The sequence below is a fragment of the Xenopus laevis genome, chromosome 4L, assembly GCF_017654675.1.
Source record: "Xenopus laevis strain J_2021 chromosome 4L, Xenopus_laevis_v10.1, whole genome shotgun sequence".
NCBI lineage: Eukaryota > Metazoa > Chordata > Amphibia > Anura > Pipidae > Xenopus > Xenopus laevis.
This window is the reverse complement of record NC_054377.1, coordinates 10,279,027-10,302,046: the sequence shown is the minus strand read 5'-3', so window position 1 is coordinate 10,302,046 and position 23,020 is coordinate 10,279,027. Positions and strand designations below refer to the sequence as shown.

Below are 23,020 nucleotides of genomic sequence, written 5' to 3'. Positions count from 1 at the left end.
TGGGATAGCAGGTATAGTAGGGAGAGATGGTGCCTATAGTAACAGTGGATAATAGTTTCTGGGAAGGGACTGTGGGATAGCAGGTATAGTAGGGAGAGATGGTGTCTATAGTAACAGTGGATAATAGTCTCTGGGAAGGGAGTGTGACTGTGGGATAGCAGGTATAGTAGGGAGAGATGGTGCCTATAGTAACAGTGGATAATAGTCTCTGGGGAGGGAGTGTGACTGTGGGATAGCAGGTATAGTAGGGAGAGATGGTGTCTATAGTAACAGTGGATAATAGTCTCTGGGAAGGGAGTGTGACTGTGGGATAGCAGGTATAGTTGGGAGAGATGGTGCCTATAGTAACAGTGGATAATAGTCTCTGGGAAGGGAGTGTGACTGTGGGATAGCAGGTATAGTAGGGAGAGATGGTGCCTATAGTAACAGTGGATAATAGTCTCTGGGAAGGGAGTGTGACTGTGGGATAACAGGTATAGTTGGGAGAGATGGTGCCTATAGTAACAGTGGATAATAGACTCTGGGAAGGGAGTGTGACTGTGGGATAGCAGGTATAGTAGGGAGAGATGGTGCCTATAGTAACAGTGGATAATAGTCTCTGGGAAGGGAGTGTGACTGTGGGATAGCAGGTATAGTAGGGAGAGATGGTGCCTATAGTAACAGTGGATAATAGTCTCTGGGAAGAGAGTGTGACTGTGGGATAGCAGGTATAGTAGGGAGAGATGGTGTCTATAGTAACAGTGGATAATAGTCTCTGGGAAGGGAGTGTGACTGTGGGATAGCAGGTATAGTTGGGAGAGATGGTGCCTATAGTAACAGTGGATAATAGACTCTGGGAAGGGAGTGTGACTGTGGGATAGCAGGTATAGTAGGGAGAGATGGTGCCTATAGTAACAGTGGATAATAGTCTCTGGGAAGGAACTGTCGCTGTGGAATAGCCGCTCTGGCCAGCGAGTGTGTCCTTTTTGACGTGTGTGTGCGGGCGCCTATTGGGCGTTGTGACCGGCAAGGTTGCCTATACATTCCTGGCCCAGCACTGGTAGAATGCCTTCGATTTCTGAGCCTTCCATGACCAATCTGACTTTGTCTTTCTGCTCTGAAAGTTCTAATTTTCTACAATAACTGCCAGTTGCCTAAGTTTTATTATATATCATATATAATATTGTAAATTTTTCCCAAGTGAATACTTTGTTCAATATGAATTCTACATTTCCTTTAAACGTGATTAACTTGTTGGCTCTACAGCTGAAATATACAAGATTTGGGAGCCGAGAGTAAACCATTCAGACACTACACTTTCCACACATACGAAAAACGGAATCTATTTATTAAATCTGCTTTAATAAAAACTCGGGGCTAGAGAAAGAACTGGACAAATCTGCATTCTCTCTTGCTGTTCAGCAACATTGGAAGGATCCGGCTGCAGCTAGCTTGCATGACATGTAATCTTGAATGGGTGGAATTTCCAGTTGGGTGCATAGAAGTGCAGCTCCAGGCCCCCTTGGAAAAACAGCCACATATGGAATTGGACCATTACACATTTTAGCTTGAAACTAGTGATGTTCCTTAATCCAATTCTGGGAATTTCCCATTGGGCCTGGCAGGGTTGCAAAATGCATTTATGGAAATGGATGGTGGGGGATACATTATCCCTTATAATACATGAGTGACACTCAGAGTTCCCTGTATAACTCAGCCTGCAGCCTTGTGCCTTTATATGGTCACAGAACAACCTCTCAGTGACTTCTAATATCCTTATCATTTACAGTAGGGGGTACACTATCCCTTATAATACATGAGTGATACTGAGAGTTCCCTGTATAACTCAGCCTGCAGCCTTGTGCCTTTATATGGTCACAGAACAACCCCTCAATGACTTCTAATATCCTTATCATTTACAGTAGGGGGTACATTATCCCTTATAATACATGAGTGATACTCAGAGTTCCCTGTATAACTCAGCCTGCAGTCTTGTGCCTTTATATGGTCACAGAACAACCCCTCAGTGACTTCTAATATCCTTATCATTTACAGTAGGGGGTACATTATCCCTTATAATACATGAGTGATACTCAAGAGTTCCCTGTATAACTCAGCCTGCAGCCTTGTGCCTTTATATGGTCACAGAACAACCCCTCAGTGACTTCTAATATCCTTATCATTTACAGTAGGGGGTACATTATCCCTTATAATACATGAGTGATACTCAAGAGTTCCCTGTATAACTCAGCCTGCAGCCTTGTGCCTTTATATGGTCACAGAACAACCCCTCAGTGACTTCTAATATCCTTATCATTTACAGTAGGGGGTACATTATCCCTTATAATACATGAGTGATACTCAGAGTTCCCTGTATAACTCAGCCTGCAGCCTTGTGCCTTTATATGGTCACAGAACAACCCCTCAGTGACTTCTAATATCCTTATCATTTACAGTAGGGGGTACACTATCCCTTATAATACATGAGTGATACTGAGAGTTCCCTGTATAACTCAGCCTGCAGCCTTGTGCCTTTATATGGTCACAGAACAACCCCTCAATGACTTCTAATATCCTTATCATTTACAGTAGGGGGTACATTATCCCTTATAATACATGAGTGATACTCAGAGTTCCCTGTATAACTCAGCCTGCAGCCTTGTGTTTTTATATGGTCACAGAACCATTTAGTGACTTCTAATATCCTCCCCACCTGCCTATACAGTGGTTGCCTATCGGTAACCCTGGTTTGTGAGTATTAACTTGTTTACTCTACCATTACTCCTTGTAAAAACATATTACACTATTGGGGCTCATGGTGTTCCTTTTTGTCTCCTTATAATACATGAGTGATACTCAGAGTTCCCTGTATAACTCAGCCTGCAGCCTTGTGCCCAGGGCTGGCCTTAGGCCTATTGGACCAATTGGGCCCAATAGGGCCCCGCACCTCTGGGGGCCCCGCACCACAGGGCAGCACAGATAATATTTCCCTCAGCACATGATGCTGCCTGGCCTGCCCCCAACTTTGAGAGTCCAGCCCATCCCCAAATCCATAGGTCCAGCCCACCCCCAACTCTGATAAGCCAGCCTATCCCCCAACTCCATAGGTCTAGCCTGCCCCCAACTCTCATAGGCCCAGCTTTCCTCCAACCTTGATAGGCCCTGCCTGCCCCCAATCCAACCAAGCCTGCTCCCAAGCTGAATCGGCCCAGCTTGCCCCAAACTTATTGGCCCAGTCCACTCTCCTATTTCCTCCCTCTCTCTCTCTTACCCTGTGTGCCCCTATTATGTGCCCCTATTTCATCCCTCTCACTCTCTTACCTTGTCTGCCCCTTTCCTTTCTATTTTGTGCCTGTATACCCTTATTTTCCTAAATACTTGGTGTGTCAGTAGCCAGCAACACTTTGTCTAGGGGCCCCGCCAACATGGTCCCAATTGGGCCCCACATTTGATAGGATCAGCCCTGCTTGTGCCTTTATATGGTCACAGAACCCCTCAGCGACTTCTAATATCCTTATTATTAACAGTAAGGGGTACATTATCCCTTATAATACATGAGTCAATAGCGTGTATTTGACTTTCATTCAATCCCTCATTAGGGAAGGAAGCCAAACAAACCACAATTAACAATGTTTATTTTAAATGTATAAATGTACTGACTTAGTGTAACCCGTTTGCATAATGACCGAGGTAGGCTAGGGCCACACAGGGGCCGAAATCCACTGGCCAAAATCCACTGGCTGATATCAACCCTACCGCAGGCAGTAGTCTCCTCTCTTTTCTGCATTTGTGATTCCACCAAAGTCTGTTCGCACTGCTTCTGATTCAATATTTCAAAGTGCAGATACGTGAGAAGACTACTGCCCACGGTTGGGCCGATAATAGTCCACAGATTTTAGCTAGCGGATTTTGGACTCCGTGTGGCCCTAGCCTAAATCCTCAGGATTAACCCAGAGAGAGTGTCATTAAGGGGGACTGTGTAAACATCTGCTGTTTATCAGATATCAAAGCTCTTGTAGTTAGTCCTTTTAGAAAAATGCAGAAAAGTGTATTTTTTTTAAAAAAAAAGTGTTTGTATTGAGCTGAGCTAGAGAAATTGTAACTGGGGTGGGGCAAGTGAGACTAGGGTACCTGGGGCTCACAGGGTATCTGATTCAAGGGCCGACCACCAAGCCACCCAAGCTACCCGCTTCACACTTAGCCACTGCCGCTCCTGATCTGCTGGATCACTTACTTCTCTGTTAAAAGTTAAATATGGCCGTGGAGCAGGAGCAGTGATGGCTTGAGGCAGGTGGCAGGGCCCTGGATTTTTCCTGGAATCCCAGTGTGTCAGTCAGACCCTGGGCTTCCACCATGGATTGTTTACTTATTGCACTCCAATAATTAAGGTAATCTGGGGGAAATGCTGTGTTGTGGGTAAAGAACACAGTGCCAACAATTGTGAATACACCACTGCCAAACATAGACAGCTCTGTATTAATTTGGGACACCTTAATATACATCTGTGTTTAAGTTAGAGTGCAAAGTGCAAAGACACATAGCAGATTGCCACCATTTCTGCCATGTAACTGGGAAAATGACAGCCCTTCTAACAGATACATTTGAGCAATGAGCTCCTTGATGCCAGGGTTTTAATGTGACATGGTACATCCTAAGGTTTATTTGTTATATAACTCTCTTATTGTGCCTGATTCATGCATAATTATACATCATTGACCAATTGTACTGGACTACTTGGAACATACCAGGGGCTGTCACCTCAAGGGCCCACCACCCCAGCCACAGAGGACCCACACCCCCATTGCAACCCCCAGACTTTGCACCTCCTCTTGCCACCACCGCTCGGCACTGCAAACTTCTGGCCACCAGCAAACCACTCCTCCAGCCCTGCAGATCCCAGGCAGGCAGTGGGCCCGGGCATCGGAGGTCTCCTGGAGTCCCATCGGTCCAGCGTAGCTCATGGCCAGAGTGAAATTAGAATTGTGGGGGGAAAATGCTGCACTGAGTGGGGAAAAAACATAGTCATTTGCTTTTGAAAAGCTTTGATTTGGCCAGTTCAACCATATGAGGACTGGGCACACATTGATTAGGGACAGACGGTATCACAAAACACCACAATCTCCTGTCAAACATTGTCACACATTTGGTCTCATCACATTACACAGACACTAATCCATTCAATTCTTTTCACACCCAGTTCCAGACAATCCCATTAGTCCACTTACACCTGTTTACACACTTTAACACCAGGTTCCACACCCTTTTGCACCCAGTTCCATTTCCTCTTACTGACATGGCTGGAGATAGAGATGTGACATTGCGAGAATCCTCGGCCCACAATCAGGGTCGGACTGGGCCCTTGTGGGGTCCCAGACCAGTTCCCTGTGTAAAGCTTTTTCAACTGCTTCTGACCTCCCTCCCTGGGCCCCAGCATGCCCGCCAGAGGACAAAGGTAGATGCAGGAGGCTGAAACAGGGTTGCGGCTCGGACAAGGGGGCTGGAGGAAGCTTTGCGTCTGGGATGGGGGGCCCGGGGGGTGTATGGGCCCCTGAGGCAGCAGCCCTGGTGGGCCCCCAGTCCAACGCTGCCCACAATTTAAAAGAGATGTGATTCATGGATGCCCAATCTGCAACTACCAACAGACTAGATATTGTTCATGCCTATATTGGAAATATCTAACCTACTTAACCAAATTGTAGCAATATACTGTACTAACAGAAACAATGTTTTGGTTGTATAACTCCCCCATCCTTATATGCAAAATAATTTTCGAGGCACCACCACCCCTCTCTATGGGTGCAGGCAGGAGGTATGTTGCAGAGGGATAAATGATCACACAGGGCCACTCTGTGGTTACAGGGTCTGCTAAAATGAATTGCCATTTATGCCTTAAAACCAGCCCATGACTGTGTGAGATGTACATGTCATTATATAAAGCCCAATTTTAGTGATATTGGGGCAAGAGGTGATACATAGGTGGCCTGAATCCTCCATGGCACAGTGCCAAAAATCTATTGGTTGAGGGTGGAATTTGCTTTTAAAATGTTGCCAACAATGATACAAAAAATGCAGAAAAACTTTTACTTATGTAATATTAGTACATATTGAACAACCAATACGGAAAGCCCTTTGTCCCCTGAAAATGTCAATTAAATTAAAGTACATATAGCACAGGGATTCTTGTATACATCCAACAGCAAATTTTCAAAGAGCTGCTCCAGAAATAACCATATTTTAAATTCCAAAAGTAAAAAAGCCCTTAAGGGTAAGTTGACCCCAGAAGACAATATTCAATAGAAAAAAAAACATTCTAACAAATTAAAATTGGGTAAATATCTCTTTCTTCTCCAAATTGTTTTACAAAACTCCCCAAATCACCTCACAGCTTGTGCTTTACAGCATCTCTTTTCTCATGTGTTATTAGGCACTAATCTGAAATGATATAAATATGAATGCCAGATGGTTACTAAATAGCTTGATGCCCAACAGAAACGTTGCTGTCCCTGGAGTTTATGCCTGACTTCCATCAAACGGGTGAGAATTTGTGGAGTGGGCAGACATCTATGCAGTCTCTCTAGGTTGCCAATTTCTCGATCCAGTTTTTTTTACATTTTCTAGAGACTGTTTTTGCTTATTGGTTGCTAGTTTTATAATTTCTCCCCTAAGAGTAGTCTTATGCAGTGTCGGACTGGAACACCAGGGGCCAACCCAAAAATCTTAGACTAGGGGCCCACTCTCAGTACTATTATTCTTCTTTTCCTCACTCAACCTCTATTCTCCTAGTTTCTTTTCTTTACATACTATTATCCATTATTCCATCTTTTTAACCTCTTTTTCTCATAGAAATAGGGAATGACCATGGAATAGGCAAACTGTTTAGCAGCATGAGGGACCACTGACACCTGGGCCCACCGGGACTTTTCCTGGTAACCCAGTGGGCCAGTCCGACACTGGCCTTATGTGCCGCCCATATTGTAGACATAGGGAGACCTGTGTCCAAGTTATAAACCCAAATTTCTTCTAGGGCATCCACTATACTAGATTAAATCGTAGAGTCTACCAAAAGTGATTCATTCAAGCGCCATATTTGGCAGGTAGTTGTATACGAGGTAGGGGTAGGGTTGCCACCCCCTTTGTGACGCGACTCCCAATGGCTCCGCCCCTTTTGTGGTGCCCTCATAGGCCCCACCCCTTTTTGCATCAAGCCCCAGCCCTTTCTTTTCCGCCCCCCACCATGGCCGGTAATTTTTTTTAAAAGGTGGCAACCCTAGGTAGGGGTGAAGCTTAGTATCATTTCCACATGGAAATAGGGCAGATTTGTGTTCTAGTAACTAACGGAAGAATATGCTGGGGGACTATAAAAAGATCTATTCTAGAGTAGGAATTATGGGGTGTCGAATAGAAAGTGTATTCTAATTCAGCTGGGTGTTGATAGCGCCAAGCATCAGTTAAATGGGTTTCATTGAAAAAAAAGTCATTCAACTATTTTGGCAGCAGCATTTGTAGTAGAGGGCCTTTTCATCTATAATAGGGTTAATGACTAAATTAAAGTCTCCCATTAGCATTATGGTTCCTTGGGAATGTTGATTTATCAAAGCAAACAATTCTGAAAAACAGAATTCCATTTTTATTCACCTATTGGAGTCTATGGGCGTCGTTTTAGATGCCAAACTTGGCGAAAAATTTCCCTCATCACTAATTATATTGGTTATTGGGTAGATGGACGTTCCAGTCTCCACCCTCGTTGAACCACCCTCCAGCTTTGTAATATTTTGGTTCAACCTTATGATTTCATAAATCAAATAGACATAATTGGGGGGTTGAACATAGTTTAAGAAGTAAAGTGCTGGTAATAATTTTATGGTATTTCCCTCGCTTTATCTGCTTGGCCAGATTGTGGAATTTTCTTCAGGGGATGGTGGGAAAGGGTTTGGAAGGATTAACAGAAAGCATTACATAAAGGCCCAGAACAAAGGATTATTAATCTAACTACTGATGAGGAATGTCCAACCAAACAGGAGAGATCAGTTCAGCCAAAGAGGCTGAAATTAATTATCATGTGTCTGATTATAGACAACAGGGCAGATTTTTGCACGGTGTCATTTGGTGGCCAATCGGCTGCCTCTCTTCTCAAATCACTGCTGCTGGGCTGTAAATATAAGAACTGGGGAATTACAGTACGAGATGTACAGTAGAATTCTCTACTCATATGATTCAACATGGATTCCTCCACTTGTATTATACTTTTTTCATGTCTTGTCAGCCAAGTACTTAGTGCCCCTCTTCAGGTAAGTGAAATGAACGTTTTGCTGAACTCTACTATTGGTTCATCTCCACTGTCTCATACCCATTCCTTGCTTCTTACTATTCCCTTTGCCTCATACCCATGATTTACTTCTTACTATTCCCTTTGCCTCACACCCATGATTTGCTTCTTCCTATTCCCTTTGCCTCATACCCATATTTCGCTTCTTACTATTCCCTTTGCCTCATACCCATTCCTTGCTTCTTACTATTCCCTTTGCCTCATACCCATTCCTTGCTTCTTACTATTCCCTTTGCCTCATACCCATTCCTTGCTTCTTACTATTCCCTTTGCCTCATACCCATGATTTACTTCTTACTATTCCCTTTGCCTCACACCCATGATTTGCTTCTTCCTATTCCCTTTGCCTCATACCCATATTTCGCTTCTTACTATTCCCTTTGCCTCATACCCATGATTTGCTTCTTACTATTCCCTTTGCCTCATACCCATATTTCACTTCTTACTATTCCCCTTGCCTCATACCCATGATTTGCTTCTTACTATTCCCTTTGCCTCATACCCATGCCTTGCTTCTTACTATTCCCTTTGCCTCATACCCATGATTTGCTTCTTACTATTCCCTTTGCCTCATACCCATGATTTGCTTCTTACTATTACCTTTGCCTCATACCCATATTTCGCTTCTTACTATTCCCTTTGCCTCATACCCATGCCTTGCTTCTTACTATTCCCTTTGCCTCATACCCATGATTTGCTTCTTACTATTCCCTTTGCCTCATACCCATATTTCGCTTCTTACTATTCCCTTTGCCTCATACCCATGATTTGCTTCTTACTATTCTCTATGCCTCATACCCATGCCTTGCTTCTTACTATTCCCTTTGCCTCATACCCATGCCTTGCTTCTTACTATTCTCTTTGCCTCATACCCATGCCTTGCTTCTTACTATTCCCTTTGCCTCATACCCATGCATTGCTTCTTACTATTCTCTTTGCCCCATACCCATGTTTCGTTTCTTACTATTCCCTTTGCCTCATACCCATGATTTGCTTCTTCCTATTCCCTTTGCCTCATACCCATGATTTGCTTCTTCCTATTCCCTTTGCCTCATACCCATGCCTTGCTTCTTACTATTCCCTTTGCCTCATACCCATGTTTTGCTTCTTACTATTCCCTTTGCCTCATACCCATGCTGTGCTTCTTACTATTCCCTTTGCCTTATACCCATGATTTGCTTCTTACTATTCCCTTTGCCTCATACCCATGTTTTGCTTCTTCCTATTCCCTTTGCCTCATACCCATGTTTTGCTTCTTACTATTCCCTTTGCCTCATACCCATGATTTGCTTCTTACTATTCCCTTTGCCTCATACCCATGTTTTGCTTCTTACTATTCCCTTTGCCTCATACCCATGATTTGCTTCTTACTATTCCCTTTGCCTCATACCCATGTTTTGCTTCTTACTATTCCCTTTGCCTCATACCCATGTTTTGCTTCTTCCTATTCCCTTTGCCTCATACCCATGCCTTGCTTCTTACTACTCCCTTTGCCTTATACTGATACAATGCTTACTGGCGATTCTCAGAATATTTAAAGCTGCTTATCTGATTTCAGGACATCTTGTCAGACAATAATAATAATGGTAAGTGCTTTCAATAATTATATATCAGTAAACAGAAATGTTTTGATATAGCTTGGACTTCACACACGCTACATTGACAGAACATTGGATATGATCACTCTGAACACATATTTAATACACAAGAGCCATGAATATCCTGTAAATTATATCCTTATAAATGGTGCTTAGTGATGTCATCGGTTATAATCGAAGCTTAGTGATGTCATTTCTGTCACATGACTCACTGAAACTTGTGTATTATAATAAATAAAGCACCCCCTGTTGCAAAATATGAGGATATTAGAAGTTACCTCGGAGTTCCATGATTACAAGAGGGGGTACTTTATTCACTATATAAACCCAAAGGCCACTTGTAACTTATCTGCAGTTTAGACAAAGTGTATTTGTATTTTGTCTATATGACATTGTTTGCCTATGGCACAACTGAGCTTTAAATCTCAGTCATGGTTCACAATTGTGTTGATAGTAAAACAGAATTTGTTTTTTTCTCCCGCCCTCTTTGGGGCAGTGAGTCAGGGGATCAAGGGAATGTAAATTAATAGTTGGTTGTATGTAGGCGTGTGTCTTTTATATCTGTAAAAAAAGAATGAAAGTTGATAGGGCAACAACACCTAAACGGGGCTTATTGCATCTACGTTGCAAAAGTCAGAACAAGAGAACAGAAGCAGGAAGTCTGTCTCTATCTATAGAGTTCTATTTAAAGGGATACTGTCATGGGAAAACAAGTTTTTTTCAAAACGCATCAGTTAATAGTGCTACTCCAGCAGAATTCTGCACTGAAATCCATTTCTCAAAAGAGCAAACAGATTTTTTTATATTCAATTTTGAAATCTGACATGGGGCTAGACATTTTGTCAATTTCCCAGCTGCCCCTGGTCATGTGACTTGTGCCTGCACTTTAGGAAAGAAATGCTTTCTGGCAGGCTGCTGTTTTTCCTTCTCAATGTAACTGAATGTGTCTCAGTGAGACATGGGTTTTTACTATTGAGTGTTGTTCTTAGATCTACCAGGCAGCTGTTATCTTGTGTTAGGGAGCTGTTATCTTGTTACCTTCCCGTTGTTCTTTTGTTTGGCTGCTGGGGGGGAAAAGGGAGGGGGTGATATCACTCTAAGGGTAGGGACACACTGGGCGATTTGGGGAGATTTAGTCGCCTGGCGACTAATCGCTGCGACTTTCCACGACCAATCTTCCCCGAATGCCTCCCCTCGCTCTGCGCCTGGCTAAAATGAAAAATCGCCTGCGCTAATCACACGCGGCGATTCGTTTTCCGAAGTCGCCCGAAGTTTCCTCGTGAGGCAACTTCGGGCGATTTTGGAAAACGAATCGCCGTGTGTGATTAGCGCCGGCGACTTTTCATTTTATCCAGGCGCAGAGTGAGGGGAGACATTCGGGAAGAAAAGTCGCTGCGATTAGTCGCCAGGCGACTAAATCTCCCCAAATCGCCCAGTGTGTCCCTACCCTAACTTGCAGTACAGCAGTAAAGAGTGATTGAAGTTTATCAGAGCACAAGTCACATGACTTGGGGCAGCAGGGAAATTGACAATATGTCTAGCCCCATGTCAGATTTCAAAATTGAATATAAAAAAATCTGTTTGCTCTTTTGAGAAATGGATTTCAGTGCAGAATTCTGCTGAAGCAGCACTATTAACTGATTCATTTTGAAAAAAAATTTGTTTCCCATGACAGTATCCCTTTAAGCAAACTATTCTTCATTTTTGACTTTTCCTTTTTCTCTGTAATAACAAGACAGTACCTTGTATTTGAAGGGAACAAAGGTGCATACATCCAGAACATAATAGAAAAATCCCTTATATGGAAAACCCATCATTCATTGATAAAATCCCAGGTTCTTAGCATTTCTGGATAAAACCCCTGGTCCCCACCATTCTGAATATATATTTTGTATGCCATCCGCCAGCGTTTCGCATTCTTGCTGGTGGAAAGGCATTTCAGGGAGATTTGTCGACCGCAGTAGAGCATTCAGGCATCAACAGGGGTTTAAGTTGAGTACACATTTTAGTTAGTTCTGCCGCCCCCCTTTTAATTTTATTTTTAAAGAAAGTTTAGGTTTATTGAGCATATTTTGTTTTATATTTAAGTTATTTTGTTTGTACGTAAGACAGAATATATGCATTCTTTGTAATAGTATTATATCTGTATGTATTCATATAGCATACTAAAATTAAAAGAATAATAATGAAAACAATAATAATAACAATAATAATAACAACAATAATTATAATAATAAATCCCAGCCGTTGCTCATAATTGTGTTCAAATTAAAACAGAATTTTTCCCTCCCACCACAGAACAGAAGGATCTCTTTGGCCAGGGCGATATCTTCAGCAGGATCACAAAAGCCAACCAAGGTAAACTGTGGTTTAGGGGATCACAAATATCTGATGGGGCAACAACAGGTAAAGGGAACTACATTGTTGCAAGAGTCAGAACAGAAACAAGAAGGTCATCTCCCATAGAGTTCTATTTAAGCAAACAATTCTTCATTTTTGACTTTTTCTTTGTTTTCCCTTTTCTCTGTAATAATAAGACAGTACATTGTATTTGATGGGAACCAAGCTGCATAAATCCAGAAAAGAAAACTAAAAAAAAAAAATACCTTATCTGGAAAACCACAGCTTCCCAGCATTCTGCATAAAATCTCAGGTCCCCAACATTGTGAATAAACCCCAGGTCCACAGCATTGTGGATAAACCCCAGGTTCCCAGCATTCTAGATAAAACCCCAAGTCCCCAGCATTCTGGATAAACCCCAGGCCCGCAGCATTGTGGAGAAACCCCCAGGTTCCCAGCATTCAGAATTAAACCCCAGGTCCCCAGCATTGTGGATAAACCCCCAGGTTCCCAGCATTCAGGATAAAACCCCAGGTCCCCAGCATTGTGGATAAACCCCAGGTCCCCAGCATTGTGGACAAACCCCCAGGTTCCCAGCATTCAAGATAAAACCCCAGGTCCCCAGCATTGTGGATAAACACCAGGTTCCCAGCATTCTGGATAAAACCCCAAGTCCCCAGCATTCTGGATAAAACCCCAGGTCCCCAGCATTGTGGATAAACCCCAGGTTCCCAGCATTGTGGATAAAACCCCAAGTACCCGGCATTGTGGATAAAACCCCAAGTCCACAGCATTCTGGATAAACCCCAGGCCCCCAGCATTGTGGAGAAACCCCCAGGTTTCCAGCATTCTGGATAAAACCCAAAGTCCCCAGCATTCAGAATTAAACCCCAGGTCCCCAGCATTGTGGATAAACCCCCAGGTTCCCAGCATTCAAGATAAAACCCCAGGTCCCCAGCATTGTGGATAAACCCCAGGTCCCCAGCATTGTGGATAAACCCCAGGTCCCCAGCATTGTGGATAAACCCCCAGGTTCCCAGCATTCAAGATAAAACCCCAGGTCCCCAGCATTGTGGATAAACCCCAGGTTCCCAGCATTCTGGATAAAACCCCAAGTCCCCAGCATTCTGGATAAAACCCCAGGTCCCCAGCATTGTGGATAAACCCCAGGTTCCCAGTATTCTGGATAAAACCCCAAGTCCCCAGCATTCTGGATAAAACCCCAGGTCCCCAGCATTGTGGATAAACCCCAGGTTCCCAGTATTCTGGATAAAACCCCAAGTCCCCAGCATTCTGGATAAAACCTCAAGTGCCCAGCATTCTGGATAATAGAACCTTGTTAACTGTGGTTATAAACCTTATCTGTATTGATATAATTAGGGCAATGGCAATTGGGCATTTAATCACCCAAAACACCTTTTCATTGAAGAGCATTGTCTTTGCCTTTCACGTGTCTTTGACCTAAAGGAAATCTCACATGGTCAGCCATTGCCATTAGGGTTGCAAACTGGTTGGTATCTTGTGGCAACCCTGGCAGTAAAAATATATGTGACTCAATGTTTTGCTCTAAAAGATAAAGCAGAATAGGACTGTTACCTTTTTACTGGAAGGAACCAGGGAGTCATGTGCCATCATATGTTTGTTTTTGAATCAGGAAGCAGAATGCGGCGGATTTATGGGGACATCGCTGTTGGGGTCTCACGCAGCGCCATCAGCTGCACAGATTGCTTATGGCAGAAAACAAACGGGACAGTGTATGTGCCGTACACACTGGATGAACAGTACAGTAAGTTTTTTCCCTTCGTATCCCCCAGTGCTATTGTCAAAGTGGATCAATTCTGAGCACAATGTAGATAAGGTTGAGTACAGACCCATACTAAAGGCAGAACTTCCAGTTTTTGGCTGGGGGGTAGGGATGTAGCGAACGGCGGAAAAAATGTTCGCGAACATATTCGCGAACTTGCGTCCAAAAATGCGAACGGTTCGCGAACGTCGCAAACCCCATAGACTTCAATGGGAAGGCGAATTTTAAAAGCTAGAAAAGACATTTCTGGCCAGAAAAATGATTTTAAAGTTGTTTAAAGGGTGCAACGACCTGGACAGTGGCATGCCAGAGGGGGATCAAGGGCAAAAATGTATCTGAAAAATACATTGTTGACACAGCGCTGCGTTTTGTGCTGTAAAGGGCAGAAATCACACTACGTCACTCAGGTGATGTTTCTGGACACGGAATGTGAAAAAGCTCACACAGCTAGGTGGCACTTGGTTAAAGACTGGGCAAACAATGCCTGCAAGGGCAACGTATACAGTAGTGGATACAGAATATATTATTGCTGCTGTAAAAACATCACTCAGGTGATGTTTACGGACACGGAATTATTATTGTTATTTAGACAGAATGTGAAAAAGCTCACACAGCTAGGTGGCACTTGCATACCTCCCAACTGTCCCTCTTTTGACCACTCAACCCCCTGTCCCTCTTTTGTACTGGAAAGTCCCTCTTTTCTCTGCACTGAACAGCCAGAAAAAAACCAGTTTCTAACTTAATTGGCTTTTGGCAGAGAGCTCAGAACAGCTAACAGGTGCAAATAAGATACTTTGTAACAATTTTGACTCTGGTTGGTGCTGGTAGTGGTGAACTACTAGGAGGAGCAGCACACCAGTCCCTCTTTTCTCTGCACTGAACAGCCAGAAAAAAAACAGTTTCTAACTTAATTAGCTTTTGGCAGAGAGCTCAGAACAGCTAACAGGTGCAAATAAGATACTTTGTAACAATTTTGACTCTGGTTGGTGCTGGTAGTGGTGAACTACTAGGAGGAGCAGCACACCAGTCCCACTCCCCAACACAGCTAGACTAATAGCACTGGGCTCTTACAGTAGCAAAGTAAAAAAAAGAAAAAAGAAAATAAAAGCAGTCCTTACAAGGACTATTGGGTTATTACAGCAGTCAGCAGATGAGATCAGAAGCAGTGCCCACAGCAGCTACATACAGAGCACTGCAGTAGAAGGTAGATTACTAGCCAGCAAAGCTAACTAACCTAAACTCACTGTCCCTCAAATCCCTGCAGAGTTCTGTCCCTACAATACAGAGCAGTATCAAGTAGATTACTAGCCAGCAAAGTTACTATCAACTGTCCCTCAAATCACTAAACAGCTCTCTCCCTACACTAGCTCTTCCAAGCACACACAGGCAGAATGAAAAAACGCTGCAGGGCTTCAGTTTATATATGGAAGGGGAGTGGTCCAGGGGGTGTGGGGGTGGTCCAGGAGGGAGAGCTTCCTGATTGGCTGCCATGTATCTGCTGGTTTGGGGTGAGAGGTCAAAAATAAGCGCCAGCTAAGGTGAACCCAAATTGGCGAACGTCGCGCGACGTTCGTGAACATTCGGCGGACGCGAACAGCCGATGTTCGCACGAATTAGTTCGCGGGCGAACAGTCCGCGACATCCCTACTGGGGGGTAATGTCCAGTCAGGGAAACTATAGCAGAGGGGGCCACAGAAATGCAAATGTTCACAATCAATGTCTCGGACATAAGGGACCTGACTGGTACAGTTCTACTTAGCTGGCCGGCTAATCTACCCAGGGGGTTCATTTGGGTAATGAAATATATCTAGGACTGCTAGGGACAAGGGTCTGGACTAGGGGTAGGCAGAAGTATGTGCCTAGTACACACCCCCACACACGCCATTATACCCTAGGAATGAGCCTTTTCTGCCTTCCCCTAGTTCTGGCCCTGATGGAGCCCCAAAATTTCAGATGACAGCCGTACTAAAAGGTAATGCAGAAGCCTGTTTTTTATTGCCAACAGGACAATGACAATGGTGTCACTTCAATATTCAGGAGACCTTTCCAATCTTAAATCTCCTGAGTAGGGTTCCCTTGGGACCAGGGTTGAAGACCTACCAGAGGATCTCTTGGTGGGTCCCAGCCTAGGAGTATTCCCATTAGCCCATTCATGTTTTCACCATGGGCCTATAAAAAACCTCTTCTATCTGACACTACCAAAATCGAGAATAGGTCCTGGGTGTCAGGTTCTCTGGTGGGCCCTAGTAGATTCAGTAGACCCTAGTAGTTCAGGTCACTGCAGGGATGGCGTGGCATGGGGTAGGCGTTTCTGCACATTTACTTTAAAGAGGACATAAACTTTTCATTGTAGCACTGGCTACTTAACACTAGATATACCTTTGTATTGGTACTTAGGAGAGCTGGGTGGTACAAAAGAGTCAGTTCTTGTTTTTCCATTTTCTTCCTACAGGTAAAGATGAAGTCAACACAATCACGTCAGCTATGCAAGTGTACTCCACCTTGACCTGCGTGCAGTTCATCCCTTACACGACTGAAGATGATTATGTCTCTATAACATCTGCCGACGGGTAAGTCTGTGAGAAGAGGGCAACATTGTCTTGTTGTTTATAGACAACAGTGACCAAACGAACACTGAACAAATCTGTCCTCTATCCCCATGTCGGATTCCAGGGTAATATCATGAAGCCAAAATGACACATTAGACTCTGTATGTAAGAAAGCAGTAAGATACCTAAAAAAGTGCTGGGGATTCTCATTGGTGAATTCGCTTGCATCTATAATTAAGTTTATGTTTCCTATTGGTGAACATTCTGGTTTTTATCAACCTCTATAGAGAACTAGGTGGTGCAGTGGAACTTCTTTAAGGATGGGTTTAGTGTTGCTTTAAAGGTGATCTAAACCTTCTATAAACTAGTTACCCAGGGGCAGATTTAATGGCTGGTGGGCCTTGGGATCAGCCCCGACACATTCAAGTTCTGCCAAGCCTCGCTTCCCCTTCACCGACACCAAGGAATAAGTTCCTATGGGCTCTGGGTGACCACCTGGATAGGCTTAATGCATTCTTCGTTCTTTACAGATGTTGATCAAAAATGGAGTTATAGATACAAGACAATTCACCAGTAGGATTACTGCAACCAAAAATGTAATTACTGATGCAAGAGAATTGACCAATGAGAATGCTGATAACCAGCAGTGGTAGATCATCAACCTTTAGCTAACCGGAGCATTAGAAAGCATTTCGTTTTAGACCAGCTTGTAGCCAACTTGAGCATTAGAATGCTTAGAGTTTTAAACCAACTTTTAGCCGCTGCATTAAATGCTCACAGTGGTAGATCAACCTGCAGCCAATCAGAGATTTAGAATGCCCTCTTTATCCAATTAGAATGCTTACTATGGTATATACTGGTGTGAAATTGCTTTGAAGATCAGTTTATTTACCCCATTTCCTATGTTTGGATTCCAGCTGTTGGTCCTTCATGGGCCGGCAAGGAGGTGGCCAAATGGTGTCTGTACAGAAAGGTTACTGTACCTCCGAAGGAACGACCATGCACGAACTCAACCATGCCCTGGGCTTTGTCCATGAACACTCCAGGAGCGACCGGGATGACCATGTTAACATCAAGTATCAGTACATCTCACCAGGTATGGTGTGACATCTCCACCAGAAACTAAAGGGCCACCATGTTCTATAATGTTCCAGTTGAGTTGTGCTTAGGACAGGGGAATACATACACTGCCATAGTTTTATGGTATTTCTTGGTATAGACATAGGGGGTTGTTCCTGTGGTATGATAATTAGTACATGGGAATATCTATGAAAGGCTATAAGAAGAATTATGGCCAATGGACTTTGTACAATCAGGGACAATCAAGCAGCAAAGGAAACCCTTATAAAATTTAATAAAAGAAGGTACAGTGACTCTTTGAAAGAAATGTTGGCCAGAGTTCATCCAGTAATTTATAGCAACCAATCAGTAGGCAGCTTTTGCTGGTCTAGTACCAGTTAAATGAATGAAAACAAACACATATGTTGGACTGTGTTATCAGGGGCGTAACTACAGAGGAAGCAGACCCTGTGGTTGCAGGGGGGCCAGGAGTGTAGGGGGCCCCAGTGAGGCCCTAATTAATGAGCAATTTTAATATACAGTATCTTGGTAGGTTAGGCCAGATTCTCAATATTTTGGGGCCCTAAATTGAATCTGCTGTGGGGCCCCGTAGCATCTAGTTATGCCGCTGTGTGTTATAATATGTGCATAGGCCCAACTCTCCCCAAATAGGGTGATGGCATGACTGGTGGTGGCTCTGGGCGTGATACAAATAATGTGATAAAAACCATGGGCAAGTGAGGGTTGTATAGTTTGTATAGCTTGATATATGGAGGTCAGGGGTGTAACTACAGAGGAAGCAGACCCTGTAGCTGCGGGGGAAGCCCAGAAGGTATAGGGGCACCATGAGGCTTTAATTCATATAGAAGTTAAATAAATATTGGTAAAACAGATCAACCTCTAGACATTTTGTGGGCCTGAAAAATTATTTGCTGTAGGGCCCAGTAATATCTAGTTACACCACTGATGGAGGTTGCTGATTTTATATAAAAGGTGATATTTATTATAGGTGACATTGTCAACTTTAACAAAATGGATACCAACAACCTTGGCACACCATACGACTACCAATCTGTCATGCACTACCCACCGTGAGTATTTGAATTATTCATACACATATATATATAAGATTATAGAAGGGCTACAGGACATAATAGATAATAGGTCTCATTTATCAACACTGGGCACATTTGCTGTTGGCAGTAACCCATAACAACCAATCAGGCAGGTGCAGGTAGAATGCAACAATTTAATGGGTTGCCATGGGTAACTGCTCATGGGTAATTTTGCCCAGTGTTACTAGTGATACTTTCTTGGGGTGCCATCCATATATGAATATATATTAAAGGGGTGGTTCACCTTTAAGTTAACGTTTAGTTTGTCACTGGAAGGCCAATTCTAAGCATCTGTTCAATTGGTCTTCATTGTTTATTTTAAATAGTTTTAGAATTATTAACTTTTTTTCTTCTGACTCTTTCCAGCTTTCAAATAGGACATCATCTAAAAACAAATGCTCTGTAAAGCTACACATTAATTGTTATTGATACTTTTTATTACTCTTCTTTCTATTCAGTCCCTCTCCTATTCATATTCCAGTCTCTGATTCAAATCAATTCATGGTCGCTAGGGTCATTTGGACGCTAGCAACCAGATTGCTGAATTTGCAAATAGGAGAGCTGCTGAATAAAAAGCTAAATAATTTAAAAAAACAAAAATAATAAAAAAAATTAACTCAACTGCAAATTGTCTCAGAATATCCCTCTCTACATCATACTAAGGTGAACAAACCCTTTAAAGATAATATTAAAGATAATACAATACCTCCTCCAGCCTGGTGTCTATATGATTTACTTCTTGCCTTTATTGCAGGTGGGCTTTCAGTAACACAAGTGGAGAAAACACTATCGTGGCCAAGCCTAATCCCAATGTAACAATGGGACAGGGAAACTCAATGACCAGCTTGGATATTATTAAGATAAATCGACTTTATAAATGTGGTAAGCACTAAACCAAGGGCTGGAACATGTTCTCTGCTTATGACTTATACCCATCCGTGTATCTGTCAGGTCACACGTGGTCCAGCCATGTGGGTTTTGTCTGTTTTATTGGACAGAGATATTTTATGGACCAATCTGATGATTACTAATAGTTATTTTCCCTTTCAGATGTCTGTAGTTCTTTCCTCAATGATGCCAGTGGAACGATCAACTCAACCAATTATCCATCCACTTACCCCAATAATGTCAATTGTGTGTGGGTCATCCAGACGCCGTACGATTTGGTAATTAATCTATTACTCCATATATTTGTTATCTTATATTCCTGTCTTGGTTCAGCCTAAATCATGGTCTTTTATTGTAGACAAAACATATGTCAGGGACTCTAAAAGACCCTACTTGGGTATCAGTTGAACATTTAAAAGTGTCAGTTCCCCATTAAATGTTAGTTTAGTGTAAATGCATTATAGTCATATTCTAAGGTGGAGCAGTTCTCCAGTTTGAATTTTCGGCAGCCATCTGGTTTCTAGGGTATAACTGAGCCCCAGCAACCAGGCAATGGTCTGAATGAGAGACTGGGAAATGAACAGAAGAGGGACCGAAACAGATGTAACCAGGAAACAAACCACAGCCTCAAAGGGCAACAGTTTTTTGGTTGCCAGTGTCAGTGACCCGGCCATTTCCAAGAGGCAATATTGTCAGGCAAATGATTAAGAACAATATAACAAATAAAGACCAACTGAAAACAATGTTGCACCTGCAGGTAACCCTGAAGTTTGATGCCTTTGATCTCCAATCTTCCCCAAACTGTACCTCTGACTACGTAAGAGTTTATGATGGGCGCAGCAGAAATTCCCTACTACTGCTAGACAGAACTTGTGGGTCTGAACCTGTTCCTGCTCTGATCGCCTCATCGAGCCTGATGCTAGTGGAGTTTGTCAGTGGCAATAACATAGAAGCAACTGGTTTCAAGGCCTCGTACAGTACAGGTGGGTTGGCATACAGTGCCGATATTGTATTAAATTACATATTATACTGAGGGGATAGTGTATAAGCCGGTGGCTTCTTAAAGGGTCACTATACCAAAATTAACTATGCGGCAGTGATATTACTCTGTACTACCAAAGAGCAAACTCAAGGTCGGAATGGGGCGAGTCCGGTGCCCACTGGGGCTGCCAAACTCAGGGCCCCCACCCCAGTCTAGACTAGTCCAGAGGGTTCAACCCTCCTCCCCCGCCGCGTGTACCATTTCACTGTTGCCCTTTTGCAGCCGTGATCAGGGGGAGGTCAGGGGGAGCATGATGAGCGCCCACAGTTTCCTACGGGGATGCCAGGGAATGGGTCTTGGTCAGAGGGGCTAGGCCTGGAAGGCCTTAGAGGCCCAAACAGCCCCACACCAGCCCAATAAATAGTGACTGTCTATGGCAACTTGCAGCAGCCCCTCTGGCATTTGCCAGAACCCACAGATTGTCAGTCCGGGCCTGAGTGGGGCCCACCAGGTTTTTTCCTGATGTCCCATCCATTGATTCCTATGATCCCTTCCTATTGGTTGCAACGTAAAACTCTGTAAGAAGCACACTCCCCAAAACTCTATTTTGGGAATGGGCTCCTGGGGGTGATTGTGGTTTTATATATTTGCAAGTTGCACGCTATGATTTCTGTTACTGGTCAGTCGTATATCCCTTATATGTGAGAAGGTCATAATCGAGGGGTCACACTAATGTTCTCCCTTTTTATTTCTACCAGTGAAATGTGGCGGAACTTATTTCACCCCATCAAGGCGCATCACTTCCCCTGGATACCCCAACGCCTACCCTCCTAATAGCAACTGTTCTTACATCATCACTGCTCCGCCTTCCCATAAGGTAAGGAGTTACACACTCACGCCATATATCCGTGAATTCTCTTTGCATCAAACATGCATGTAAATGTAATCATCCGATCATCAGCCACAAGTTGGCAGGGCTGTTGGGAGAGGGAGGGCAAGATCCCAGTAGGGGCTAGTTTTGTGGTGACAGGAGAGATTGAAATGAGCAGAGAAACATCAGGAGATACATCCTACTTAGTTACAAAGGCTTTAACCATTCACTCAAGATATTAATTCACATTATAATTAGTGTTAATATTATGAAATATAAGCAAATAACACAATAGTGCAAAAATGCTCATAAGAGCACCTCTCAACCAGTTACTTCAGATCTCTCCTTGGTCACACAATGTAAAAGCAGCAGCCTCTGCTCAGACTGACTTCTACTACTCCTTCTTACTTCTAGGTCTCACTGAGCATGACCAGCTTCTATACAGAATTTAGCTCCACATGCAAATATGATTACCTGTCTGTATATGATGGGAATTCCAGTAAGAATCCCCTCCTGAACACATTCTGCGGACCCCTCTTCTCTCTGTCGGCCACCTCCACTGGTCCCAACATGTTCCTCAGGTTCATCAGTGATAAATCGGTACAAGTGACCGGCTTTCTGCTGTCATACAGTTTTGGTGGGTATTGAGTAGCAACGTTATGATAAGTCTCTGGCCAAGTCCATGTAACATCCAGCCATTTTACTATTCTTAACCCAATCTTTTCTTTTTAATTTGCAGTTCCTGTATCCTGAAATTCAAGTCACAAAGCAGATCCGATTCCCCCTGGTGATTCATTTGTCATTCATATTGAATCCCAAACCTTGCATTTATTTCCCTAGCTGATCAAGACACATAGAATTATGAATCGTGGTCAGAACATCATATTTCTCTTTAGTAAAGGGATACCATCGTCTGAAATATGTATTTCCTAATATTTCTGTTTTGTTTTTATGGATATCTAATGCGGTGGGGTTTTCCGTTACACTATAAATTCAGCTTGATAACATAAAAATATCCAGCAGTGATGCAAAAAAGTAGATCTCTCACAAAATAGCAGTCCTGCCCTGCTTTATGGCTGAGATTCTAGCTATCTTTATAACAGAGCATTCAGACCAGTGAACCAAAACAGAATGCTCTGTTATACAGATATCTAGAATCTCAGTTGCCATAAAGCAGGGCAGGACTGCTGCTTCCAATGGGGATCAGATAGGATCTGTGCAGCCACTGGGACAGAATGTTCTGTTATACAGATAGCTAGAATCTCAGCTGCCATAAAGCAGGACAGGAGTGCTGCTTCCAATGGGGATCAGATAGGAAGGAATGCATATAATTATGCTAACAACGCAACTGTAATTATACCTTTTTTTATTTAAGTATATCAGTATTTTCCCCCCAAATACACACAAATAGTACAAAACTTTACACATTGTTTGAAGGTAATACACAGCCATAAATGTTAAATAATTATTAATAAATGTTAAAGGTGTGAATACATTTTTATTTTACAA

At 43.1% G+C, this 23,020-nt stretch overlaps 1 protein-coding gene across 1 annotated transcript; it reads left to right on the top strand.

Annotated features, from left to right (window-relative positions):
• Positions 1–7,861: 7,861 nt before the first annotated feature.
• Positions 7,862–23,020, top strand: astl2d.3.L (astacin-like metallo-endopeptidase 2 gene d3 L homeolog). The gene is made up of 13 exons (XM_018257354.2): positions 7,862–8,267; positions 9,864–9,891; positions 12,202–12,261; positions 13,898–14,029; positions 16,500–16,617; positions 17,514–17,692; positions 18,665–18,746; positions 19,525–19,652; positions 19,821–19,936; positions 20,416–20,641; positions 21,399–21,517; positions 21,926–22,148; positions 22,251–23,020. Exons 1-13 carry the CDS (start codon positions 8,199–8,201, stop codon positions 22,262–22,264), a joined length of 1,494 nt encoding a protein of 497 aa, XP_018112843.1. The 5' UTR covers positions 7,862–8,198; the 3' UTR covers positions 22,265–23,020.

What these genes read in the sequence shown, in the direction of transcription:
- astl2d.3.L (XM_018257354.2), top strand. Translation starts at nt 8,199, where the DNA reads ATGGATTCCTCCACTTGTATTATACTTTTTTCATGTCTTGTCAGCCAA. An exon ending in TACTTAGTGCCCCTCTTCAG is followed by an intron (nt 8,268 to 9,863) that starts GTAAGTGAAATG and finishes ATCTGATTTCAG; the next exon opens with GACATCTTGTCAGACAATAA. An exon ending in TCTATAACATCTGCCGACGG is followed by an intron (nt 16,618 to 17,513) that starts GTAAGTCTGTGA and finishes TTTGGATTCCAG; the next exon opens with CTGTTGGTCCTTCATGGGCC.